Source organism: Vigna unguiculata, chromosome 3, assembly GCF_004118075.2.
Source record: "Vigna unguiculata cultivar IT97K-499-35 chromosome 3, ASM411807v1, whole genome shotgun sequence".
NCBI classification, from domain to species: domain Eukaryota; kingdom Viridiplantae; phylum Streptophyta; class Magnoliopsida; order Fabales; family Fabaceae; genus Vigna; species Vigna unguiculata.
Genome location: NC_040281.1, coordinates 7,119,051 through 7,145,755, shown reverse-complemented (window position 1 = coordinate 7,145,755; position 26,705 = coordinate 7,119,051). Strand labels below are relative to the sequence as shown.

General features: G+C 30.3%; 4 protein-coding genes across 4 annotated transcripts; 1 reads left to right on the top strand and 3 right to left on the bottom strand.

The window, feature by feature from the left end:
* Positions 1-191: 191 nt before the first annotated feature.
* Positions 192-1,758, bottom strand: LOC114177284. Its single transcript, XM_028062561.1, has 2 exons — positions 1,182-1,758; positions 192-966 (listed from the first exon to the last, which is right to left on the bottom strand). Exons 1-2 carry the CDS (start codon positions 1,557-1,559, stop codon positions 373-375), a joined length of 972 nt encoding a protein of 323 aa, XP_027918362.1. The 5' UTR covers positions 1,560-1,758; the 3' UTR covers positions 192-372.
* A 3,860-nt stretch (positions 1,759-5,618) lies between these two features.
* Positions 5,619-9,019, bottom strand: LOC114176428 (probable receptor-like protein kinase At1g11050). Its single transcript, XM_028061470.1, has 2 exons — positions 6,625-9,019; positions 5,619-6,023 (listed from the first exon to the last, which is right to left on the bottom strand). The coding sequence occupies exon 1, from the start codon at positions 8,790-8,792 to the stop codon at positions 6,795-6,797; it is 1,998 nt and encodes a 665-aa protein (XP_027917271.1). The 5' UTR covers positions 8,793-9,019; the 3' UTR covers positions 5,619-6,023; positions 6,625-6,794.
* A 1,564-nt stretch (positions 9,020-10,583) lies between these two features.
* Positions 10,584-17,864, bottom strand: LOC114178880 (putative transferase At1g60990, chloroplastic). The gene is made up of 12 exons (XM_028065015.1): positions 17,412-17,864; positions 16,124-16,225; positions 15,353-15,386; positions 14,635-14,708; positions 14,440-14,505; positions 14,258-14,322; positions 14,014-14,101; positions 13,873-13,938; positions 12,664-12,829; positions 11,329-11,412; positions 11,125-11,252; positions 10,584-10,962 (listed from the first exon to the last, which is right to left on the bottom strand). The coding sequence occupies exons 1-12, from the start codon at positions 17,631-17,633 to the stop codon at positions 10,777-10,779; spliced, it is 1,281 nt and encodes a 426-aa protein (XP_027920816.1). The 5' UTR covers positions 17,634-17,864; the 3' UTR covers positions 10,584-10,776.
* A 5,312-nt stretch (positions 17,865-23,176) lies between these two features.
* Positions 23,177-25,576, top strand: LOC114179944 (legumin B-like). Its single transcript, XM_028066457.1, has 4 exons — positions 23,177-23,274; positions 23,483-23,693; positions 24,476-25,202; positions 25,299-25,576. Exons 2-4 carry the CDS (start codon positions 23,498-23,500, stop codon positions 25,450-25,452), a joined length of 1,077 nt encoding a protein of 358 aa, XP_027922258.1. The 5' UTR covers positions 23,177-23,274; positions 23,483-23,497; the 3' UTR covers positions 25,453-25,576.
* Positions 25,577-26,705: the final 1,129 nt, after the last annotated feature.

The following is a 26,705-nucleotide window of genomic DNA, read 5'->3' as shown; positions in this document are numbered from 1 at the left end:
AGTAACATGTAGCTTCACTTCAAAGCAAGTATCACATTCCCTTTTGCATTTTTTTAACTCTTCTTTTTGTTTTTCATTTGAAAAGCTTCAAGCCCTCATTACCAAAGCCACCTTGTAGATCAATTCACTAAGCAAATAGAAAAAAATATCAGAGTTTTTACATGTAATAATCTCACGTCGCTTAACGATAATTTAAATAATAATACAGTTTTTTTACGTTTAATAGTCTCACATCGTTTAGAAATTCTTGATCGATATCATACCGATATAAGAAAAAAATAATTATGACATTGCCTCTATTTTTGAACATTTTTTATTTTCTTCCAGCTTTGCTATGGCATGATAAAACAAAGTTAATTATATACAACATATCTACTTATGAGTACACATATCCAAAATCTTCTTCCTTCCTTCGACAATTTCATCAAAGAAATCATCAAGTTGCCCTGTTATAGTCTCAACCCCACATCTCAACAAGCCAAAGCAACGTTTGAAGTTGTCAACTTTTGATTGGATCTCACACTCTGCATCATAACCCACCATTCTCTCCAACTCCATTTTCAATTCCTCCATCGCAATCTTTGCTTCCTGAAATTCAAGAAGCAGAATCCCTGGCTGCCCATTACACTGCTCAATCTCCTCTGCAACTTTCTGCTGCAATCTCGCCATGGAAACCACAACACCTGATCCAAAAACCACGTGCCCTTCATACCCTTCTTGCTCAAAGCACGAGGAAGACCAACAATATGCAACTCCACATAGCAGAATCATAAGCAGCAATGAACTCACACTCCTCATTGCACAAAGCACTCCTCGGAAACCATTGAACTCGTTTAGCTTCGATTCCACACACATCTTCTGATTCAGACATTCAGACAATGCCTCAATCCTTGTTTCCATCATGCTTTTGTTTTCCTCCACCAATCCTAGACTCTCCCTTTGACAAACATTTATGGCCCTAACCATCTGCAATATACATACATGTGTGTGTCAGAACATGTTTTCGGAAACTACCAGAAAGCAAAGAATCACATCAAACGTGGGAGTTTACACCAACCAAACACACTATCAGACTCGGAGAAACTAAGAATAAAAAACAAAACTTGATTTAGTTGTGTGAAGGGAAATGAAACACTGAGGTTTTGACTAAAAGTTTGGTACAGAATTTGAGGTATACCAACCTGATGTGAAAGCTCTGGAGTGAAATGATGGTAACCATGGACTAAAGAGGTTATATTGGAAGCAGTTGAGGAATAGTTTTCTATGCCATAAATGGCTGATTTGAGGACATGACAGATATCCCAAAGTCTTGAGCTTTCATCCATGTATTCATCGAGCCATTTGCCTCCAACCGGTAAGCAGAGTCTTTGAATCAAAAGGGTTAACTTGGAGTGGAAGGATTGGAGGGATGAGAGAACCTGTGAGATGAATTGGATTGACATGAAGTGATGGGAGAGGAAGGATTGGTGAAGGTCATTGAGTCCTTTGGTGAGGAAGTTGTAGAAGCCATTGACAGAAGAGTTGTTTGTGCAGGAAGAAGAAGAAGAAGTAGTAGTCATGATGATGATGAAAGGTTGGAAGTAGAAAAAGGAAGTGTGGTTGAAGGGAAGTTGATGGAGATTGATAGGTTTATATAATTGGAAGATTAAGTTGAAAAGAGATGAAGCAATCAAGGAAGTGGGTAGCTTAGAGGGTTCTAACTTTTTATGGTGAAAGTCACTGTTGGGTGCAATTATGGCTGTTTCCTATAGAGTGGAGAGGATGATTGGGAATCTGCTGTTCTTACTTTTTATTCTCAAACCTTCTCTCTGTTCATGTCAAGAGAGAGTAAAATCAAAACAAACCATTTTTCAGAATATACCGTCTTCCATGTGACCTCATCGTTAGAAATAATTATTGTATTCTTGAGATATCATCGGTCTTATCACGATTTTATTTTTAAAAGATGTATAAAAGAACGAAGATTGATTAAAGTTTTAGATGAATTAAAGATGAACCTAGTTCACAATATATAAGTAGATACAATTATCGTCCTATAAGCTGATTTTATAAAATTGAATTAGATTTAAAACTTTACAAATGTTTTTAATATATTTTAAAACTTTAAAATTAGAGATTCCATTAGGAGGACGGTAGAAAATGGTTTTTCTCCTTTTGTTATTATTCCATGAAGGAGGTTTGAGTTGTGGTACTATTGGACACAAAAGTTAGACTAATTTGACTGAGATTCTGCTTCTGATTCTTCTACTTTGATTTGGCTTGCAAAGTGGTTCTCTTTGTTTGGCTCCTTCTTATTTTATTTTCTCTTTCACCATCACAATGAACTTTTCCATTATGGTAGTCTTAAATAGAGTGGCACGTAGTTCATTTCTGGAAAAAGAGATGAATGATAGAGTTCTGCAAGATGACAATAATGGAGAGAAAAGATTTTTTTTCTCCTTTTCCACCCAACATATGAGTTTGAGTGTTAAATTAAAGGAGCATCTTCAAGGTACACTCCAAAAATGGGGAGTGTGAGGCTAAAGAAGATCAATTAAAAACTATTTTAATTACCATTAATTTTTACTTTATAGATTAATATTTAAATTGATCATTACAATAACTAATTATTTCTTATTATTAAAATTGATCACTCATAAAATATTTTTCATTCCTTTATATATATATATATATATATATATATATATGAATTTTTATTAATTAATATTATTATTCATTGATTTATAATAATTAAATTATAAATTTTATTACTAAATACTAACATCATTTTTATTTAAAAAAAAATCTGTCCTATATAATTAAGTTGTATTCATTATCTTCTAACATTTTATGTATCCGATCAAAATCTCTTCAACAACTCGTTCTATATCACTAAACTGAAATTTTGATGACATTTTTATTTTTACCTAATTATTTACAATAACTTAAAGCACTACAAAGCTTGGAAGAAGTGAGGAAAAACAATTGAAATATTGCCCAAAATTCAACATGTAAGTTAGATGATTAAGAAACTCTCATGTACTTAAAATTTGAATGTCCTCAAGACAAAGGTAATATAACAACTATGTGTTAACCTCATTATTTTAATATAACTTCCAAAAGACTTGTTTTAGTTGCTCAGAATGTTCATTCAGTAAACTTTTTTTCTTTCACCATGTCAACACATTATCTAATTATGAAGAATTACCAATGTTTGAATGTGATTAAGTTTACAAGAATATGCTTGAGTTTTATTAGCTATAATAAACCAAAAGAATGATTATATGTGTTAATCAGCATAATAATATGAATTAATAATACACCAGAGTGATTTTTATTTATTTTTATATATTCAAGTGAAAAAAAGAACAAACATCATCACTAGTGAATACCGACAATGCCTAACTCACCATCCCTTAAAAGAAGGGATAAGACCATAAAATCGAAAGACTATGCTACAGTATAAATACAGCTATACATCCACAATGTCTATGTTTATATTTTATTTTCTACCAAATAAAAATGCTATTATAATAATAACTTTTTTTTTTGTTAATATATGAAATATATATTTGTATGATGACTATATTTGATGTTCACACTTTCACTAACAAGGTTGGTTGACTTAAAAAAATTTGTGTGATTTTTTGTTGTGTAGATTTATTTTCACCAAATCATTGCACACATTAAGAAGAGGCACTTGAATGGTTGAGTTTTAATGAAAGGACAATGCACCAAAGCAGAATCAAACTAATCTATCTGAAAGGACAACACTTAAATAAATTGCTTTTTCCCACAGTTTAGCTGATTCTAAGGATGCAGAAACCATAGATCAAATATTCATAGATATTGGTCCTGTTTTTATGAATTTTTTTTCCCTCATTTATAATCTTTTTTGGTTGAGAGTATTGAAGTACATTAGTGATGTTATTTCTGATAATGACTGGTCATGGTTCCTAGGTGTGTGTCTAATTCTACGTATAATTGACACAAAAATTAAGACCATGTTCATTTTATTTAGATGATGGCCACACATTTGACTTGTCTGGATCATATATATGATTTCTTTTCTTTGACATTTTGTGAGGTTTTCTTACTCTTCTAATTGTCACTTTCCATACTTCATCACCAAATCATATGACAAATTCAAAAATTGTAAGCAAATATTTTTTTTCCACAGTGAGAGAACATTTATGACAATTATTACACCATATTCTTATTAGATCATTTATAAGTAGATAAATTAAAATTTTGGTTTAATTGCTCATTTGATTTTTATTTTTGTCCAAAACTGTTAAGTTGGCATTTTAGTTTTTTTTTAGTTTCCATTTGATCTTAATTTTTGTAAAATTAATGTAATTTGATTCTTTTCTTTAAATTTCTTAGAATTTATGAATTATTTTTTCGTCAAATTGAAATTATTAATAATGATGATTTGTTATTTTGGTGTGATGAACATAGTTTCAGTGTTTCAGTGTCAATTTTGATAAAAAATCTTTGATCTGTTTCAAGAAATTTAATGAAAATAATTAAATTGAGTCAATTTTTCAAAAATTGGAATCCAATTAAAATTAAATAAAATTAGAGGATCAACTTAACACTTTTGGATGAGACAAAAAGAGTAAATAAACCCAAAAGTTGTAATAAAAGTATCTATTAAGAATTCAATACGAAACCTAATTCAACTACAAAATCGACTTCACTTGTATTTTATTAATTCGTCTTATCTTTAATTAATATACGATTTTTAACACACTCTCTCACATTGACTTAATAGCGGTGAACGGTGACATAATATGCCGAACAACTAACATATCTTTTTATAATAGATTTTAAATGCTCTAGTACCATTTCAAAAAATGAACTTTAAGCGTGATCCAACCTTAAAATATTTATATGTTATAAATTGTCTTATCTTTAACTTACATGGAATTACCAAAATGTATAAATAGCTCCTAAAAAGTTTATATAAATATTCTTAGTAATGTTTTGACTAACCAAATGAAATTCAGTCACTAATTAAATCGAATATTTATCACTACATCATAAAAATTATAAATACTAGTTAAGACACTGTATGATCCCATTGTAATTTGAGTCATTTAGCTTGTGGCATATAACAATTGATGAATATGCAAGAAACAATGTGAAAAAGATAGAAATATGAATGAGTGAGTGAATAGCAGAAAATAATTTGTTTGTATAGAAAAAAACAAATTGTTCAAAGTCAATGAGCAGAAGATTGTTTGAGCATGAATGAAAAAGGAATTTGAAGGGATATGGCATGAAGAGAGATATGCAGAAAGAAAAGACTTAGTGCGCGAATAAAAGCAGATTATGGCAGACAATTATCAGAAGGGTATCCTTCATTTTTAGTTAGTATAACAAGTTATATTATACTTTTCATATATTGCTAATGTTGAAGTTCACTGCATTATCTAATAGATTATCTTTATCTTTTTGTGATAAACAAAATTCTGCCTTCAAATTAAATTCTAAAGAAATTATGCATGTTGTGAAATGATAAAAATTGAATGGATGAGAAAAGTTGACGAATTCTAATAGTGCATAACTGTATAAATAGAAAATATCACAGACAATTGTTTGCAGAACAATGCTACACATTAACACAGCTATAATAAATGATAAAATGTTAAACCATGAATATCTATCAGAAGAAGTGATTCATAATTTATCAAGAGTCACGGTAACACTGCCATAAGAATTTACAATAACAGTTTTTATATTTACAACAATGAAAACTATAGCATTTACTTGAATAGTGCAAATCTTCATTGCACTCTCAGTAGTCATCACAAACTGTTGCAAGGATCATAGATTTCTTGAATACATTTCAAAACTTGTGCTCATAATCTTCATCAGACAAGTCATTGGTTTTGGGGTTCTTTTGTCATGGGATTGTTGCACAGATCAATGGTTTTTGCCTCATATTTTGAAGCATTACCACACCATGATTCACACCATAGCCATTCTTTTGGCAGAGAGAAAATAGGCACGGTATGCTGAGCATAATTAGGAAGATCCTAAACCATAAAGGTTAAATTTTAGCAAAAGGGCACCTCAAATAAAAGACAAAAAATATACAGTTAAAAGAGAAAATGCTGATGGGAAATGCATTGGAATTACATAAAGATGTGTTTATCTTCATAAAAATAATGGGGAAGCATTCTAAGAAACCTCTAACTTGATTTTACAGTCCAAAAGTATCCCATTTTAGCCCTTCGTACAATTTATGTAATAGGATTTTTCAATGATTCTCAAATAGTTTTTCAAATTTCAAACAGTAAAAAGGAAGGACCTGATTCCAACTTTCTTAAATCTGATAAGACCTCGTATGATGATTGAGATATTCCAGATAGAAAACTACAACACATCACTGAGTAAAAATGCTACTCACTATGCAAAGGTATGAGAAGGTTACTGTACAAGGATTTGTAAAGAGACTACTTCTTGGATTCAAACCTATGACTAATAAGTTACTAAGGCATAATTTTACCCTTCCCTCTAGAACTTCTACTCTTCTATATGAATGAAACTTTTCTTGAACTGTGAGTTTAGGAGAGTTTAAGAGGTCATCTAACATTTACAATACAAAATTATAACTGCGTATCCATAGAGTAGTACCTTGGTCTTGCACTTTTCTTTAACCCCTTTTATCTTTTAGGAAAATATCTGTCAGAAATATCCCACAGAGCAAGAGGTGCATTCTTGTCTCGAAGAACATGACATGACATTTTAGTATCTTGCAGTGCACATGCTTCAGCTTCCTTTATTAATACTTCACATTTAACTTTTCATGAGCTCACAAACCCACATTCCGAGCTCATCCCAGAGCCATCACCATCATACATCACATAGTGTCCATGCATCAGTGGCCTATCTGGAATTGGTGGGATCTCAATATCCCCTTCTAACATTTTCAAGGCATTCAAAATTGTTGGTCTTGAAGCAAACATTACATGAGAAGAAAGAATTCCAACCAGCAAAAACCTCTCCATTATGTTTCTAGCACAATTTTTGTCTACTAACAAAGAAGCATCCAAAGCCTCTCCTATGTTTCCAGATCTCATTAATGACCAAACCCAATCTGTGATCAAGAAAACCGGAGCCCCTGAGGAAGATAACTCAAGGGCTTTTCTTCCACACATTATCTCAAGAACAACCACACCAAAGCTGTAGACGTCACTCTTCTCAGTTAGCTGACCATAGAGTGCATATTCAGGTGCTACATATCCACGAGTTCCAGCTACTATTGTATTTAGATGAGACGTGCTTTCACTGCTCCGTTTGACTAGCCCAAAATCTCCAACCCTCGCTCTCATATCTGCATCAAGTAGTATATTGGTGGATTTGATATCTCTGTGATACACTGCAGGTTTAACTCCAAAGTGCAAATAAACCAATGCATTTGCCACATCCAAGACTATGCTTTTTCTTTGAGTCCAAGTCAGGGATTTCTTTGTATATTGATTGTCTAATTCGGTTGGAAAAAGATGGTCTTGAAGGCTTCCATTTGGCATATATTGATGAACTAGATACCTTCCTCTGTACTCAAGATTATGATTCTCATCAACCACACAACACCCTCTTAGTGGCACCAGATTACGGTGCTTCAAGTTGCTAACAATCTCAACCTCACTGTAAAACAGATCATCTGCTTGATAATTCGATTCTTCAAGCCTTTTCACCGCAACCATTGTGCCATCAGGTAGAATGCCCTTGTAAACCGTCCCAAACCCACCTCTGCCAATGAAGTTCTGAGGTGAAAAATTGTTGGTGGCCCTCACAAGACTCTCAATTTCAAACCAAGTCAACACTGTATTTGGTCTCAACCTTAGCCTGAACCTTTCTTCCTGTAGATCAGCATAGGCAAGCAAATTCTCAACACTTCTTCTTTTGATATACCAAAAATACACCCCTAATCCTAACAACACGATTACCAGGACTGCAAGTGAAGCTATAAACAAACCAAGCCTAAGAGCACGATGGCTATCCCTTGAATCAACTTGCGAATTAAGCAACAAAATCAAAATGCAAGACAAAGCACCTCTGCTCTCAGGGCCATACTGATTGGCAACACCAGCCATGTAAAGTGCTGTGAAGTAAAAGCAATCTTGGGAATGTGATTCATTACCATCAATGGCACTAAGCTTCTGCTGAACCTTGTCCCCCTCAGCCTCGCACTTGGTGCATTGGTTTCTATCACTAAGGTCTGGTTTACACGCAGTGTCGAGCTGTGGTGTAGAACCAAGCCTGGCGAACCAATCTTCCATGTTTTGAATCCGAGCACAGATGTCGGGAGTGATGACAAATTGTTGTGGATCAAAGCAGGAGGAGACAAGGTTGTTGGGAAGTGAGAGGGATGTGAGATTGGATTGGAAGTGTTGGAGGCAAGAGATAGATGTAGGGAGATTAGGTAGTTGAAAAAGGGAGTTTTTCTTAAGGTTTTGTGCAAGTGCTACCCCAAAGAGGGATAAGAGGGTTTGGCAACAAAGACTTGTGCTTGTTTGGTATTGGGATTGCAAGGGTTGGAAGTTATGGCAGTAAGAGATGTTCCAAGGGACTGTTTGAACATAATTCATGGACACTGGGCATGTAGAATTGTTGCTGGGTGAACTGGTGGGAGAAGGTGTTGCTGAGCTAGGATTTGATGCTACCAAGAAGATCAAAAGCACAAAAATGGACCCCATATTGATGAATTTCATAAAGTTGTAAACTTTGTCCCTAACAATGTAGTTGGGATCATGGGATGCATACTTTTCTGTTTGAGGTTCATCCATGGCGTCCAACATTTTGTGGCATAACTTACTTTCTGAGAGCAATGACACAAACAAGGCCAAGTTGGTCGCTGAAACCAAAGGGAGAAGAGAAATGAAGTAAAGGAAGTAGCTTTGAGATCGAAGTGCGATTAACCAAAGGAAATGGAATAAGATCTGAGAATGCTTTATGCTTCAGGCGGTGGAGGAAAAAAAGTGACAACAAAATTTCAAATGATAGCGTAACTGTGGCAAGTTTTGTTGAAGATGGTCGGATACACACACATTAACTTAATACATGATTTTACATTATAAAAATATAAATAATTTGACCGAGTCTTTATTTTTTAATCTTAACTATAAAAGATGATATATAAATATAGTTCATTAGTTGAATTGATAAAAAATAATGTGAAAGTACAAAATTTTGTTAGTAAGGTTATAGTCAATATAAACCATTATTACTTGATATTTCTTTGCATTTTCCAACTTCGAAATCAATGTTTTTCACTTTTCTATATGTATAAGAAGATTTCTCAATAATTTACACAGAGACATGATGTTTAGCACGCTTAAAGGCACAGGGAATACAGTAAAAAATAATATAATTTGATCACTTATAATGGTTTTTTTTTATGGATTTGTGAAATATTATATATGTATGAAAAGATGTTTTTCGCTATAAGTTTCAATCAAAATCACGCAAAAGCAAAAGATTCTTAAATATATTTTCAATTTTGCAGGATTATAACTACAATTATAAGTTTAAAAATTGAATCTAACAAAATATTTTCTTAATGTAATAAGAGAACATGAAATTTAAAACTTTAAATGTGAATGCACTATAGATTCGGTATATGACCCAGAACCCATAGATTGGATATAAATATAACAACTCCCTTTGTTTTCTTTCTTTTGTATTCTCAAGAGAAGTCGCATTTCATTACTGATGTGCTTTATGTATGTATTAATAATAAATTAACAATATACAACGTTGAACACACTAAGAATATAATTGAAGTTCTTTAAACCAAGTGGTTGAAAAGTTCTTTCTTTATGCAGTAGTAGTTGACAACCTAAAACAACTTTTTCAACATATTAAACTTAAGAGTCAAGCTTTTATGTTTAATATATCCGAGTCTTCTTTTCAAATAACAGCTCATTGCGAAATTTAAAAATAAGAACCTTAACATGAATTGTTGTCCTAAGGGTTCGTATTAATTATTAACATTCAATTGAAGTGTGTACAAGAGAACACCAACAGCGTAATAAAGTCAATTTCATTCTATAAAAGTAAATTTTTGAAAGAAAAATCATTTTTGTTAACACTGTTTATAGCTCGTTTATTACAATTAACTTCGATCCATATTTTTCAAGATTGGCTATCTAGGCAAACAAGCTTTTGGTTATCCCAAGATTAATCGTGATATTTTTCAAATTAATTGGAGGTTTGTTTCAAAGCTCTACTAAGAATAATGTAGCAAAGTTGTGTGTAAATTTAATAAGATTTTTATATTCAAATTTTATACGATAATAATATTCTACTTTGTATAGTACAGTGTCTACGCAAGTTGGTGAAAAGGAACAATGGTTGCATTTTGACCGAAAGAGTAAGATTAGAAAACCTCATTCTTTGGACATTTGTTCGTCAAAGGAAAGCTGCTGCAGCCTTAATTGGCGAAAGAAAACACCTTTAGTTTCGCAGACAAGATCAAAAATTCGAAAAGTTATTGAGACTCCTAATTTGAATTGACTCGGTTTTCTGCATTGTAAAAAGGCTGCTCTGAGGGTACCCTGGAAAAAGAGGCAACAGCCAAGAAAAAGAAATGAAGCAAAAGATGAATTCTTATGAAAGATTGGTGCTATTGACCAGTTGTGCTAAGATGCACAAATTCATCGCAAATGTGACAGATAAGGAAAAACCTTGTATCAAATTTTCTAGTATTGTGCATGAATTTCTTTAACAACACCAATCATCGTCACGACAGAAGCACAATAATGGTATCAATACCCTCTATAATCAGGAAGTTGAAGTGGAAGATGGTGGGCGTTGCTGAGAAAGAAAAGGTACTTCCACCACTGTTCCCTTGATGTTGTCTCCTACAATTACAGTGTCTCCCTCCGAAGCAGCTCGCCTCTTTATGTAACCTAATCCAAAGTGTTCGGATTGCTTCCTTCCAGAAGTGTAGCTAGTCAACTTTCCGACCTGTTCAAGGAGAAAATCAGTTATCCATTTTAACAGAACACACTTTTAGTTATCATTTCTTTGACAAAATGGTTTTCTCCAGAGAAACGTTGTAACTGGAGTTTTAACGAAAGGATTCAAGAAAAATATTGTGAACATTTTTCGAATGAAATTAAATAGCACCTTTTTCCCATCCACTGTAATAATGCTGCCAGGTTCTGCAGCAGCAGAAAGATTAATTCCCCATAACCTCTGCTTGATTCCATCATATGTAATGAGCCTAGAGATAGTCTCCTGTCCCTTGTAACAACCTGAAAATTTTCATAATCAAACCAATTGTGCAGCAGGTTTCAACATTTTATGCAGATGGGTAAACCAGTTCCACACCTTTATTTAGAGAAACTGAGCTCCATAGACAGGCCTCCAGCACATTGAATTCATTTGTAAGCTCCATTCCAGGGGCGGGCCTCCCTAAGAAGTCAAATAATGATCAAAATAGGATAAAAGAATCATAGGGAGTGAAACTATTAATCATGTTTCAAATTATTTATTTCAATAATTTTTCCAGTTTCATTATCAAATAGAAATATGCCACTCAACCCAAACACAAATACTCTACAATTGCAAATCTTCTATTATTATAACATAGTCATATTACTGTACCCAAGCTATACCCAGCCGTATCCAATATATACAGAGATATATCACAACATAATAATATAAAATCCAATCAAATCGGATACGTGCATATAACTCGGGTATGTATATGCATAAATATTTTTATAATTGATTGAATGAGAAATATTCAATAATCAATCATATCTTTTATTTATTTTAAATATCTTTAAATATAGATTGAACCCACAAAGAGTACTCACTCACTTCACTCTTATATATTCTATAATCTATCTAGCTTTTACTGATTTCACTGTGGGAGAATCTTCTGGGGGTGGATCTCTTCTTGATCTTTATTAGGAACTCATCAAGAACTCGGTGATCAATCCTCTTATGTGCAAGCTCTTTCCACATCAGGAGAATCACGCTCCTTTCGGATAAAAACACAAGCCATTAACATTTTTTTTCGTCTCCATAAGAAGCAATTTGGTTGTGGCGTGATCAAACATAAAATGTAAACACATCTCGCAATAGGGGACTCATGTTGTAGTTCACTGTGTCTTGGGGGACTATCTTTTTCTAGATCCAATACTTTTTAGCAATACTACCAATTCTTAAATAGAAGGAGATAGTGCACCCATAACAGACACTGCAAAATGAGTTCTTTCATGCACCAAATGTCTGCATGGGCTTGAAGCATTTTTTACATAGTCTGGGAAGAATTATGTTGACTAATAGCATTGTTACTAGAACTCAAGTAATGACATAATTCCTAATTGGAACACACTATGCAACTATGAAGCTCAGATACTTCTATTTGTTTCACACATTTATATTTAAAAGAAGTACTCTCGGAGTAGATTTTAAGTTTAACTCAAGATCAAGATGGAGATCCAAGAAGGTGATGTTCCTACAAGCCTAGCAGCCACCCAAGCTCTCCAAAATGTGTTTTCTGTGCTCCAAAACTCCAAAAAAAATAATATAGCACAAAAACTTATTTTCTCCTAGGCTGATACAGTTTCTATCATATAACTACATATCCTTAATAAAATAAAAGCAAACAACTACGAGATACAGAAATACGAACAAATCTAAGCAATTCAATACCTCGAATAATCCGTAATTTATTCCATGCATTAGAACCCATTGGGATAGCCCCTTGATCAAGAATAGCTTTCCAAATAGAAGGAGCAGCAGCTGGAGACATCAGTAATGAAAAACCACCTTCAGAAATGATGTTTCCAACCCCTATAGTTACAGGCTGCTTATCAACCTACAATTACAAATATATTTGAGAACTTGTTCACGAGAATAAGAAAACATAACGCGAGTCTTCACGCTTTTCAAGAAAAGGAGAAAACAGTAGGAAAAAAAAAGGAATTACTAGGTTTTGGTTTTGCCATTGAAAGTCAACTACTTTGGAAGTAACATAAATCTAACACAAGAAATGCCAGCTACATAATCTTTCTAATACATTCCCTATTATTGATTGAAATTTAATAAAAATCACAAAAATCGTGTAGGCCCACTATTTAATGAACCTCACTCTTGACTCTGTAGCTTATCATAATTTTTACCCAATAAGAGTTTTTTTAGTTCTCCACTTTAACAAGTTCGAAATTTTTAAATTCTGTAAAACATGAACAACCACAAATCATGGGAACTTGCTACCTCTAACAAAGTGGTTTAGACCTAACCATATCCTACAAAAGTGGTTTGTAAGATAAAGATTGTTTCCACTTATATATTGTATTTTTGGCACTATATCCAGTCAATATCAGACTTGGGTTTTTTCCAAATACACCCACTCAAGTCCAATACTATTGGGCTTGGTAAGTGTATTACAAGTGAGCGACCCTTTTAATGATTATGATAGACTTTAATTTCATCTTACGAGGTGCTTCAGGCCTAATTTAACACTACAAAATCAGCTCGTAACATGAAGATTACCGTGATTATAAATATTGTATTTTTGGCACCATCTCTTGTCCATATGGGACTTGATTTTTTCCCATTATTACTAAAAACAAAAGTTGCAATTACAAAAGTCATTATATACTCACTAGCAATATAAATAACCAAAATATGCATTTCTAATCTAAGAAAGTTATGTGTGATAAACAAATATATGAAGCTAAAAGCCAGCAAATAAGACATGATTGATCATAGGAGCTGTTTTGGAAAATAAAAAGCAGACATAAAATTATGCAGTCATCATTAAACATACATGACCAGTATCTAGTACAGAAAAACTGGAGATGAGAAAGACAACTAGAACTTAATGCACGTGCTTAACAAAACTTTGATCATGCTTACATTAAAATGCTGATGTGTACCATATGGTTTTCCAACAAGATCACCAAGGCTCAATTTCTCCATCACCTGCTCATTTCATTATATTGAAAATTACCGACATTTTAAATCTTGACAATAAATAGGAATACTATTGTACCTTACTTGGCCACTGTTGGGTCCCACCAAAGCAAAAAAGCTGGTTTGCTTAGTGATGTCTTGAATCTCCACCTTATCAGCAAAAAATATGTACCTTAAAATCATTACATGTAAAGATTTAATTCATGTATTTGATATCATAATACTAATTATGAAAAACAACTACGTATTTGTTTTCTCTCTTTATCCTTTTAATTTTACTTATGTTGGTAAATCTTGACATTACAACTAACCAGAAGAAATTACCTACTTGTTCAGCATTTCCATAATGGTCGTACAGGTCTCAGGAGAAACCACTAATGTTATCGCATTTTTCTATCAAAAAGCAACAAGAGAAAGAGAGTAGTCAGTTACATGATAATTAAGATAATTGAAGAAAAGATAACCACATAAGTTTTCTGAGCATCAGAAGGATGAAGAATAGAAAATTACCATGAGCCATGCATGAGCAATATCTATTGTTCGAGCTGTTGGTGTCACAAAAACAGTGTCACATCCCTAAGGATTGCAGTTAGAGATTCAATTATTTAATCATCTATTTATAAAATGAAGTATAAAAATAAACTGACAAGAACTTGCAAATAATACATAAATGTAGAAACAAAGCTACTTTCTCCCAACACATACTTGTCCTTCATGTAGACATTCAAAGTTTGCAGTGCTCTGGTTGTGAAGGAACTGAATGCGATCTTCTCCACTGACTTTGTTTCAGATGAGCCAAAATATTTGCATGCAAAATTAAGAAAACAATATGTCAATGACTCGTCTCTTAATCACCTAAGAGATAAGGTGAAGAACCCACACAAGAGCCCCTTGTAGATGTGTGTACAGACAAACCCACTCTGCCTAAAACTCAATATCTCATGGAGTACCCATGCTAGAGTCATTTAATATGTCCCCTGACTTGAATGCAAAATGCAAACTGTCGACAACACTGGAGAACTTTTGTGTAAACCCTAGTTTTACTTTATGACCCACAGATATAAGACCTATGGTCTATGGACATTCAAGGTCCTTCCAAGCTTTAGGATTTTGTACGGACTGAAGTTCTCAAAAAGATATGGGGTTATTGGTAAGCAGCAAATTAGGAGAGGAAATGGTGCAGTGTGGATCATCTGTGGGCTTTCTCTGAAACTGTAATTGACCTATTTATTCTAACATAAAAGACATTTTAGAACATCAAACAATTCACTAAAATTAAGAAAAAAAAATATTTCTACCTTTTTTGTCAGTAATTCTTTTATACTTGTTTGTTAGCAGCAGTTTTATTTTATATAATCCCAGTGTGGCTGAGAAAATGCATTGCTTTTGTGTGGAGAGGCAATGATGCAGGAAAAGCAAGTACCTCTTATCCGGCCAAAGTGTGAAAGATCAACAACCTATGCCATTGGATGTCATAAAGAATTAAATTAAGCATACAACTAAATTCTACATTATCTAACAACATACTAATATATCTCTATAATTAATATCGCCTATAGTTTAGTAAGCATGAAACTACGAGACTTCAAATTTGTATTAACCTTTTAGAAAACTTGTTGAGCTAAATAAGCTAATTCACTTTTTGTAAAGTTGGAAAGTACTTCAGAGATTTAACCAAAATTAGATATGCGCTCATAAGTTTTTACTTCAGTACTCTATTTACTTGTTTGTTTAAAATTACATACAATATAATAGACTTTCTAGAGTAAGTAATAAAATTATTAAATAATTAAAGTTAAAAACACATAAAAGTTTACATACTTAGGTATAAAAATTAACTGACTTCAATTTTTCAATCTGTAACTTCTAGTACTCAGTTTGTAACATTTGACATTGAGTCTGTATCTTTTACTATTAAATTTGTAAGACATATACCAAGTCTGTACCGCAATTTCAAAAACTATAGTACATCACTCCTTTTTTAGAGTGAGTGCCAAAGTGAACCATCAAAGTAAAAAGAATTCAGTGCCAACAAGATAAGCCTTAAGGAGTTGCCATATTTTCCTTGCCTAGATCAAGCATATCAATTCAAAGAAATGAATAGAGTAAGCATTGATTTTTGTGGTTTATATTATTAGTCGAGCAGAGAGAATGAAAAAACACACTAAACCATGCGCATAAAAAAAATACATACCACAACCCCATTGTCCACAGCATCCAGGGCTTCATCGTCATTATGAAATGTCTCAATGATCCCATCCCCAGAAACCTCTGTGCCTGCAGTTTTGACAGCATCCTGCAATGAGTAAAGATAACAATTCGACAGTCAAAAAAATGCACTTAGTCCCCTGATTTTTCTTCTCATATTGAGCAATATCTAATGGTATTTAGAAAAACAAAAGAAGATATAATATATTGTTAGTCTATATACGTTAGACTCATCTTAAATTTGGTTCTGTTATGACATAAACTGTTGTCCATTGGAGGTATAGCACAATCAATTCTATGAACCAAGTAGAAAATGCAGGGATCAGAAATACTATTATAACATTCATTGTGACAACTCAATCCCTGTGTATTGTATACTTCATACTAACTCCATACGGATCTCACAATACAAAACAGAAGCAAACAACAAGAACAACATTGGAAATTATGAATATATAGACTAAATTGAAAACTTTTGCAATCAGGAACCAAAATAAAAAATGTTATGTTCTATTTTTCCAAAAAATTGTAAAATCAAGTTCTCTACCGCAATAACTTATCAATCAGTCAGTCCGTCAAGGGAATCTAACTCAATTAATTGGGCAGTGGGTGCTTGAGTTGTTACGAACTACCTGACATGTTTAATTCCTACGTATAAAAAGAAGTTAGCAGTCCCAGATAGAGGAACATTTCGGTTGACTCTAAAATCACTATAGCAGCTTGGCCACTAATCTGAAATATTTTACAGATTATATATTGTGTACTAAATACATATAAATTCTCAAACCCGATCAAATTTCTCAAAATTCAAGAATTATAATCAACAATAAAAATAAAAAAATTAAGGGTGTCTCGAGCAAAACATACAGGTAAATTACCAACAACAGTCAAAGTAAAGGTAATTACTATCCACTGATCCAGAAGTTGAAGCCTCTAAGGTTTGAAGCAAGTGAATCGTTAAAACATTAAAATTCAAAATACAAGTTTCCTAATTAGTTTTCTTTATCATTTCGACTACAATTATAGGTGTAGATTCATCCCTCTTCCTCCTCTAGAACTTCATGCATAAATTTCTAGTTCTTCTGCATTAGGTCTTCTTCACTGTCTAATGTATGTTGAAGTCCCAAATCCAAAACATAGCACCAAAAAGTCCTTAAAGTTAGGGTTTCTTCGTAATATTACGAAATGCCTCGGGTGCGCCGACACGACTCCGCAACTGATAAGCGTGCAAAGCAAGAAACGAGAAAGAAAGCTAAGGAGTGTCGGAAAATTACCAGAAAGTCATGATCGATGGGAGGAGGAGAGAGGTCGAAAGGCAAGGAATGAGCACAAATTGACCAAGTAATTGGCTTCTTCTTCTGCTTCTTGCTCTTCTTGATGAGATGCGCAGAGCAAAACGCAGCGTTTGGGGAGAACAGAGAGAGACGCCATGTTAATGCTTGGTTTTGAGAAGGGTTGAACGAAGGTGATGGTGCTACCGCCACCATTGTTGTCATTTCGGATTAGATAATTGAGAACACAAAAAACTCTTTCAAAAAATTTCAAAGGGATTATGTTTGAGATAGAGCATGGAATCACGAAAGAAAAGAAAGGGATAAATCACGACCTCCCTATCAAATCAATGACTACAAAATTGGATGATATTCGAGAGATAGATGAAGGATTAAACAATTTAGACATGAATGTCCACAAAAGTTCTAACAAGATCCATAAAAGAAATTAATGTAATAAGACTTTAATCGCAACTTCTTGAATAAGAGGACATGTTATTTTGGTGTTTTTTTTTTTTCATTTCAATGTAATTTAATTGTTATTTGCGTACTTTGTGTTATTTTTACGTGGTATTCTAGAACTTTATATTTATAATTTATTATTTTGTCACCACATTTTTTTTTATTACCGTTTGATATTATCCTCTTTCTTTTTTCTTAAAATTATTTTATTCTTCTATAAATGGTTAAATGGTCGTGTAAAAAATTATTTTCTTTATAATTTTAATCATGTAATTAAATGTGATACTTACATTATTTAACGATTTTTGTATTCTAATCTTCCTTTACCTTTAGTATAATTTTTAAAACTATATTTTTATATTATTACATGTATTATTTGATACTTCAAAATTATTTTACAACAATTACTCGAATACATAAATAAAACTTAATATTAAATCTGCAAATATTTTTAATGAAAAAGTAATATAATTATTTAATAAATTTTGAGGATTACAATTTTTTTAGTATATCACAATGAATCAAATTAACAACAAATTTGTATCCTATTTATTTTTATTTTATTTTATTGAAACATTCTCGTACTTTATTTTTTTTAGGAGTGTTAAAGTGATTTAATCATTTATATGTAGTATTAATTCATTGGTAACAAAAAAATTTGTAATTTAAATCCATCAAAGATTAATGAATTAGGTGTGATGTTTCAGCTAAGTTTTCTTCTTTCAATTTATTTTATTTATTTTATGTATTTTGTATTTTTTTTATAATACAAATAAAGTACATCGACTCATCGCATCTATATATTTACATCATTACGTAAAAAAAATGTTTATTTATTTTATTAAATATCATTAATGGGATAGTAGGAGAAAAATAAAGTTTGAACCTTTCTAATCGTAAAAAAGCAAGCAAATAAATTAATCATAGAAAGTGATTACAATAAAAAAAAAAAAGTGATGAAAAATGACAAAAGATTAATTGTTGTTAATAAATTACAATTGAAGTTATCTTCTATCTAATTCAAACTTGTGTAATTCACGACTAAAAAAAATATTATTTTCTAATCAGACTCAGGATGACTCACAAATTTAAACTTAGTTTGCATCTTCAATTTCTTTCTCTTTTTTTTTCCTTTCATTTTTTCACTCCTTCAATGCACACACAAAGTAGTTTTTTTTTTTTTTCTTTTGACATGTAATCCATGGGAAAACTATAACTTATACTTGATATTGTGAATCTTCTTTGGTAATATGAGAACTCTCATTTTTTTAATGAGGAGTTTATTAAATTTATAATCTCATTATAATCGCGTTTTTAATTATAATTTGTTGCACCATTGTTGATTGATACACATTGATTGTAATTAATTTTTCCGTTAATTTATCCTCGAAGAAAAGTTATGTCTCTTACGGTTGATTTTTTGGACTGTATATTTCATTTTATCTTGCAAACTATATTTGTAAATTGATTTGTCATATTTCTCATCAAGTAATTATAAATAAACTTGTCGTACATATAAATGATTTATCATAAATCCAAAATACAATTTACATAACTAATAAATTTAAAAAAAAAAAAGTTTACTTGTTACAAATTTAGCTATAAAGTAAAAAACTAGTTAAGTTAATAGCAAAGCAAAATAAATGAGAGTATAACTTATATATAACTTATTAATATCTAACATCTACAAATATATGACGATATCTAAAAATATCATATAATATATAATAATATCTAATATTATTTTTAACTAAATAATTACTAAAACTTTTATCTTTTGTTCTAAATATTTATAAATATATAACAATATCTAAAAGTATCATATAATATATAATAATACTAATATATTTTTAACAAAATAATTACTAAAACTTGTATTTTTATTTTAAATATATTTTTTAATTATTATAATTTATCAGAGTTTTTGTCTCCAAATAATAGAAGGGACAAAAGAGATTACATTTTTTTTATTTTATTTTATTGATTCGACTATTTTTAATTTGATATTTTCAAAATATAAATTCATACAAATTTTTAATTAAATTAATGATGATGACATGAGACATGTGACATATTATTCATTAAAATTGATTTATAACGAAAGAAACATAAACATGAGAAAAATATACACGTAACATCGTAATAAAATTTGACAAAACAAATTACAATAATTAATTTTTTAAAATAATAAGACTATATTAAAATCAATTAAAATAATAAGCTAAAATTAAAACAATTATCATTATAACAAGACAAAAAAATAATTAAAAAAAATACCAATAAGAAGAAAAGCATAATTATCCGGCCCACTACGGGTCCAAATCAGATTCCATAAGAATTATATAATAGGATCAAGTTGTTTATATTTAATTCATAGCTTTGAATAATTGTTCTCTGAATGCGTGCAAATACTTGTAATATTAAACAAACGTTTCATTTGTACAATCTTATTCATATTTATAATGTTTAAATCTCTCGGGACAAATCACCAAATCTCTTAAAAAATGATATCTCTTATGACAAATGCAGAAGATTTTGATTAGCCTCAAAATCTCTTTTAAGAATTGTCAACTAGTGAAGATCTAACGATAAGATTTGTTATAATATTAATGATTTTACTGGTAAATAATTAATATTTCTAATTGACATTTTTCCTGTTATTTTCATCTATTTTATAATGAGTCAAAGAAATAGATGTATTGTATGAGTGCGTTATGATAATTTCTTTGCAATAATGAATTCTCAGTATTAATTAGAGTTAAGGAAAACGTTTCAAGATTGGAATATAGGATTTGTTTTAATTTTGGGATAAATATGTTTTCTTTTCTCTAAAATTTCAGTGAGATTTGTAATTATTTTTTCTTCATAACTTTTGACCAATCTAATATTTTACTTTTAAAAATGTGTAAATTTAGTTATTTTAATCAAATTTTGTTAAGTTAAGTTTATTTGACGTTTCAAGCATATTTCATGATAGTATTTGACGTTTACACTGTTTGACACATTTTTATTTCAGTGTTAACTCAAATATTATAATAAAATGTGTTTAAAATATCAAATAAATTTAACAAAATTTGATAAGAATGACTAAATTCACGCATTTTTAAAGATGAATGACTAAATTAGTATAAAATTTCAAAGAGGGACTAATTCTAAAATTCACTAAAACTTAAGAGATCAAAAACATATTTAACCCTTTAATTTTATAGGGTTCAGATGTGACCACTATTAGGCTGTACAAATTAGGTTTAATTTGAGTTATAAAACTAGTTAGAATTTTACATTTGATTTATTTTAGTTTATTATAAAATTTGTTATTTTTAGTAGTTTTTTTTATATCTTGTTTGAATATTTGCTGTATGTATAAAGTATTATTGTTAAAAATATAACTGGTTGTTTAAGTCATAACACTTTTCGATTAAGTTGTGACTTCAAATTTGAGCAAATTTGAATGAAGGATATTCAAAATAATTATTGTTCTCCTAAAACTCTTATATATCTTGAAAGATAAATTACCATTCAAATGAAATGTTGAATGAACTTAACCTTGACTTAGAAATTGTATTATTTAATAATGTTTTTCATTGTTAATAAAAAACATAATTTGCATTAACACGATTTGATTATAAAATTAATATGTCATATCAACAAAAGTCTACAATGAAAACTAGAGGAGACATGTGCCAATTTGATTATTTATCTTCAAAATAAAGATTATAACCCCGATCTTTATTTCTTAAATCCAATAAATATAATATTTTTTTCATCTCTCTCGCAAAAAATGTATATTTATACCTACGACCATATTTCCAAATTTATTTTTTAAATATTAATTAAATAATATTTTCTCAAAAATATTTTTCCGTTAATAAGAAAGAACTTACAATGATGTAAATATCAAATAAAAATTGAATAAAGATAAAATAATTATGAAAAATTATAAAATATGTATCTTAAATTTACGAAACTAATTCCAAGAAAAAAAACCAAAACAATTATTTTAAAGTACATGAAAAATAAAAGTATTTTAACAATTTAAAACAAGGTGATTATAAAGACATAAATAGGTGTTTCACATGTATAGAAATAGAGTTAAAACAAATATATAAAAATATTTATTTAAGTTTGCATTTTGATCTTAAGAGTTTGATGCAGACTTAATTGAAATGTGGACTTATAAAATTTTTAGAGTCATATCATAATATAAAATACATATAAGGGTCATACAATTACAATATAAAATATTATGAGTATTGAGAATGTGTAGAGATTGTAAAAAAAATTAGATATATATATATATATATACACATATATATGATAAACGTGTTATTTTATTTTATTCATATACTTTTTTTTCTCTTTACAGATATAACAAAATTTAACATAATATAATCAAATGATTATACGTGAGTTTTTGTGAAAATAAAATCACAAAATTATTGATCCAAAATTTTTTTCTTTCCAAATACAAATTTAAACGAGGTGTAGACTTAAATGAATACGGACTTAAACGAATGTTTACTGCAATATATATATATATATATATATATAATAAAAATAACTTATCCAGATAATTATGAATCTACGAACTAGTGTATAAATAAAAGATAATCATTAGTGAATAAATTAGTTAGTTTCTATAATGATAACAAGACAAGAGTTTGATTATTTGGTGTGAAATTTCTGAAATTGAAATACAAAGACGCAAACACCTAAGAAAAGAAAAATACAGCATAACAATATGAAAAAGAAGTTAGCTAAACTAATGGTGGTGCCTGCTATGAGATGACAAAACATGACTAAGATGAAATAAAGTTAAGATCAAATTGTATTCTTTAATTAAAAGCAAAATCGATTTTTTCTAATTACAACAAAACAAAGTTTGAAAAAAAACATGTTTTTTCTTCCATAACTAATTATGTAGTTAGGTAATAAATGAGAAGTTCGTTTTCAACATCATTGCAAAAAGAAAACAACATATAACATAATATTCGATCTTTTGTTCAATTTATGCATAGTTAATTAATGTCTTATATAATATTAGAAATTAAAAATAATAATTTTTTAATTTCAAAAAAAAATTAAAAGAATTATAACAAGCAAAATTAACACTCACTAACATTTTTCACTCTGAAATTCTAAATTCGATATAAATTATAAAAAAAAAAAAGACAAAACCAGATTAATGATAAATTCAAAAACTTGATGTATAATTAAAGTTTTTGAAACTAGACAATCTTGATTTACGTGTCCAATAATTTCATATTTTATTGTTAATGAATTCCAAGGTCCATATATCTACAATTCTATATTCTATATATAGCTAGCCACCATCATCTCTTTGATGCACCTAAATCCCCTGTTCCTCATTCCATTGTTTTTTCTGTTTTTTTCCTTGGATTAGGTATCTTCACAAATTGGGCAGAAACCCTAAACTCTATTCCTTGCATATATTTCTTTTTGTCCTCACTTACTATGAACTCGTAGTTATTTGCAGAAAGTTTTTGTCTAACACCATGTTCTAAGTTTCTGATTTTACTTAGATATGCACAAAAATAAATTAGATCAGGTAATTACCAATGTTTTAGGAGTGTAAATGGTTTTATGTGTAGGGAAAGTTGAAGAAAATGGCGTTCGACTTAACACCAAAGAAAGCCGAAGCATTGTTCGAGGGAGATGGTGGAGGTTACTACACTTGGACAACTTCTGAAGTCCCACTTTTGGCTCAGCAAAATTTGGGTGCAGGTCGTCTTCTGCTTCAACCTCGTGGCTTTGCTCTTCCTCACTATGCAGATTCATCCAAAGTAGGTTACGTGATTCAAGGTCAGAATACCCTTACATATATATTTTCTATTCTCTCCTCGTGCTCCTCTATGGGAAGTTCTTATTATCAAGAACGGAGTTTGGGCAATGATATTTTGACTTTTATAATTTGATTTTTTATGATTTGACTTCCATTTTTTATTTTTTGACATGACTTAGTATTTAATATAATTTTTTTTTTAAAAAAAGATAGTGATTCTTTAATTAATATTTCACACTAAATTATATTAGAAAGTATAAAATGAGAGTCAAACTATAATTTTTCTATACCAAACTTGACACTGATTATAATATCAAAGTTAAATATGTTTCAAAATTGAAATTAGTTTTTTTTTAAAACTTTTATTTAGTATAGTTTTTCAACTTTAGAACTATGTAAATTAAGTTTTTTTAACAATTAATTTTAAGTTTATTTAATGTTTCAGATAGTTTCTTAATTAATATTGAAATAGAAATGTGTCAAATAAGGTAAACTCATATGCTATAATAAATCAAATAAACTTAACAAAATTTTGTTAAAAAAAACCAAAAACGTTAAAGGAAGATGTGTCGATCGATGTAAACTCAAATACTATCATGAGACACGTATGAAAGATCAAATAAATTTAACAAAATTTGATTAAAAATGACTAAATTCACACATTTCAAAAATTAATAGATTAAATAAAATCAAAATTTCAAAGAGACAGTGACTCTAACTTTCACTAAAATTTAAAAGACCAAAAACATATACCAGTAACCAGATAAAAAAAAACTTACAATATGAAAACTTGAATGTGTAGGTAGTGATGGAGTAGTTGGGATGGTTCTCCCCAACAGCAAAGAAGAGGTGGTTTTGAAACTCGAGCAAGGAGACGTTATACCAGTACCAATCGGAGCTGTCTCGTGGTGGTTCAACGATGGAGACACAGATCTCATCATCGTTTTTCTTGGAGAAACTTCAAAGGCTCTTATTCCTGGTAAATTCACCTATTTCTTTCTAACCGGGGCCATAGGACTCATAGGAGGCTTCTCCACTGATTTCACAAGCAAGGTCTATGGCTTAGACAAAGATGAAGCAGAAAAGCTCACAAGAAGCCAAACTGGAATTTTGATCATCAAACTAGACAAAACTCAACCTATGCCAAAGCCCCAACTGCACAACACCAAAAAGTTAGTGTATAACATAGATGGTGCACCCCCAGAAAATGCTGTGGAGAAAGCTGGGTTGGTCAAAACCTTAATAGAGAAAGAGTTTTCATTCATTGGGGATTCTGGGTTGAGCTTAATCAGAGTAAAACTTGAACCCAATGCTATCAAGGCTCCATCGTACCCAGTGAGTGCTACAACTCAGTTGATTTATATTGCAAGAGGAAGTGGGAAGATTGAAATTGTGGACTTCAATGGAAAGAGTGTGTTGAACACTGAAGTTGAGGCTGGTCATTTGATTGTGGTGCCACAGTTCTTTGTGGTTGCTGAAGTTGCTGGTGAAGAAGGATTGGAGAGTTATTCCACTGTAACAACAACAAAGTAAGTTGTTTTTCATTGCATTCATTAACGTTAAAATTTTGATTGATTTTATGTTGTTTTAAAGTATGACATGTTAATTATCTGGTTTTTTTGTAGACCTTTGTTTGAAGAGTTGGCTGGAAAGACATCAATTTGGAGCATTTTATCGTCTACACTGCAAGAAGTGGCTCTTAATGTAGATTCTGATTTTCAGAAGTTGTTCATATCCAAGATCAAGGAATCTACCAATCTCTTCCCACCTACTACTTAAGTCTATGCGTTTGATCTACTAATTTGTTCGTTTATGTATGGTTTCTTGTTTTCTATGTTGTTTATGAATAACTTTATGATGACGATGAATGCGAAAATTATTAGTTTATTTTGTTGTGTGAAAATTATTAGCCTGATATATTTAAATATGATTCTAAGTTTTGAAACAAGTAAAAGTAGAAATAAAAAAAATTAAATATCTTTAAAACTCATAAACATTGTTTTAATGTTTTAATGTATAGTGATAATAAGTTAATTATCGCTGGTTTGCGATTATTATAATTTGAAAAACAATGATATTTTGAATACTAAATTTTGACAATTTTTTCTTATAATATGATGTGTCATTTTCTAAATAGATTTTGAATATTGAGAATAAAAAAAATGAAAAACTATTTAGAAGATAACGCTTAAAGTTGTAAGAGAAAATTGTCAAAATTTAGTAATAAAAAATCTTTTTCCTAATTTGAAGTAGATTTCTTTCTCAAAATATAATTATCCAACGATTATTAAATAGATGAGTAGAAGGAGACAAACTAGAAGGAAGAATGAAAAAATTTCTTTAAGATTGTGATGTTACTAAATTCACAAATATGATTTCTTATAATATTTTTAAATCCAAAAGTATCAATGCCCAATAGCATGTCTTTTTAATGGTTTATACTTGTCAAACCGTTTTTCTTTGTGATATTATAATTTAATTTTATATCTAGCAGAAAAGTGCTTTTACTATTGATTTATGGATTTTGCTTTTGAACTTAATTTACATTTGAAATCAATTTAAATAAGCTTCCATGATGAACAATTATTAATTTGAAGTGTGGAGATCTTGTTTCAATTTATAATATATAAAAATGTGCAATCCTTATCTTAATCAGATACTCGGTTAATAGGATTGATATATCACTAAAAGAAATGGTCTTAACATATGTTTATATATTTTTACATTATCCTAAATTAAAATTTTCGTTAAATCATTTATCCGATTTTAATTTTTCTTACTAAACCATATTCGTTGGGGTTTCTATTGTCTTGTATTTAACAAAAATTTATAACCTCTATTAAGTTATATGAGTTTAAAATCCTAGTTAACTACGATGAATTTTTAAACCTCCGTACTGTTAACATGCCTTGAATGTTATGTTGTCCCTTCATCTTCCTTACTTCATATATTTATGATATAGTTATGGGTTGTAATGAGGTTTAAAGGGGTTGTTATTTTTTACTCTTTCATAAGGCTAAAAGGCATATGTA

Coding starts and splice junctions, on each gene's coding strand:
- LOC114178880 (XM_028065015.1), bottom strand. CDS start 17,633: ATGACAACAATGGTGGCGGTAGCACCATCACCTTCGTTCAACCCTTCT. Junction 13,939..14,013: donor TGGGACCCAACAGTGGCCAA/GTAAGGTACAAT, acceptor TGAAATGAGCAG/GTGATGGAGAAATTGAGCCT. Junction 11,253..11,328: donor CTCAGTTTCTCTAAATAAAG/GTGTGGAACTGG, acceptor GAAAATTTTCAG/GTTGTTACAAGGGACAGGAG.
- LOC114176428 (XM_028061470.1), bottom strand. CDS start 8,792: ATGTTGGACGCCATGGATGAACCTCAAACAGAAAAGTATGCATCCCAT.
- LOC114179944 (XM_028066457.1), top strand. CDS start 23,498: ATGGCGTTCGACTTAACACCAAAGAAAGCCGAAGCATTGTTCGAGGGA. Junction 23,694..24,475: donor AGTAGGTTACGTGATTCAAG/GTCAGAATACCC, acceptor TTGAATGTGTAG/GTAGTGATGGAGTAGTTGGG. Junction 25,203..25,298: donor TCCACTGTAACAACAACAAA/GTAAGTTGTTTT, acceptor GTTTTTTTGTAG/ACCTTTGTTTGAAGAGTTGG.
- LOC114177284 (XM_028062561.1), bottom strand. CDS start 1,559: ATGACTACTACTTCTTCTTCTTCTTCCTGCACAAACAACTCTTCTGTC. Junction 967..1,181: donor CTCCAGAGCTTTCACATCAG/GTTGGTATACCT, acceptor TGTATATTGCAG/ATGGTTAGGGCCATAAATGT.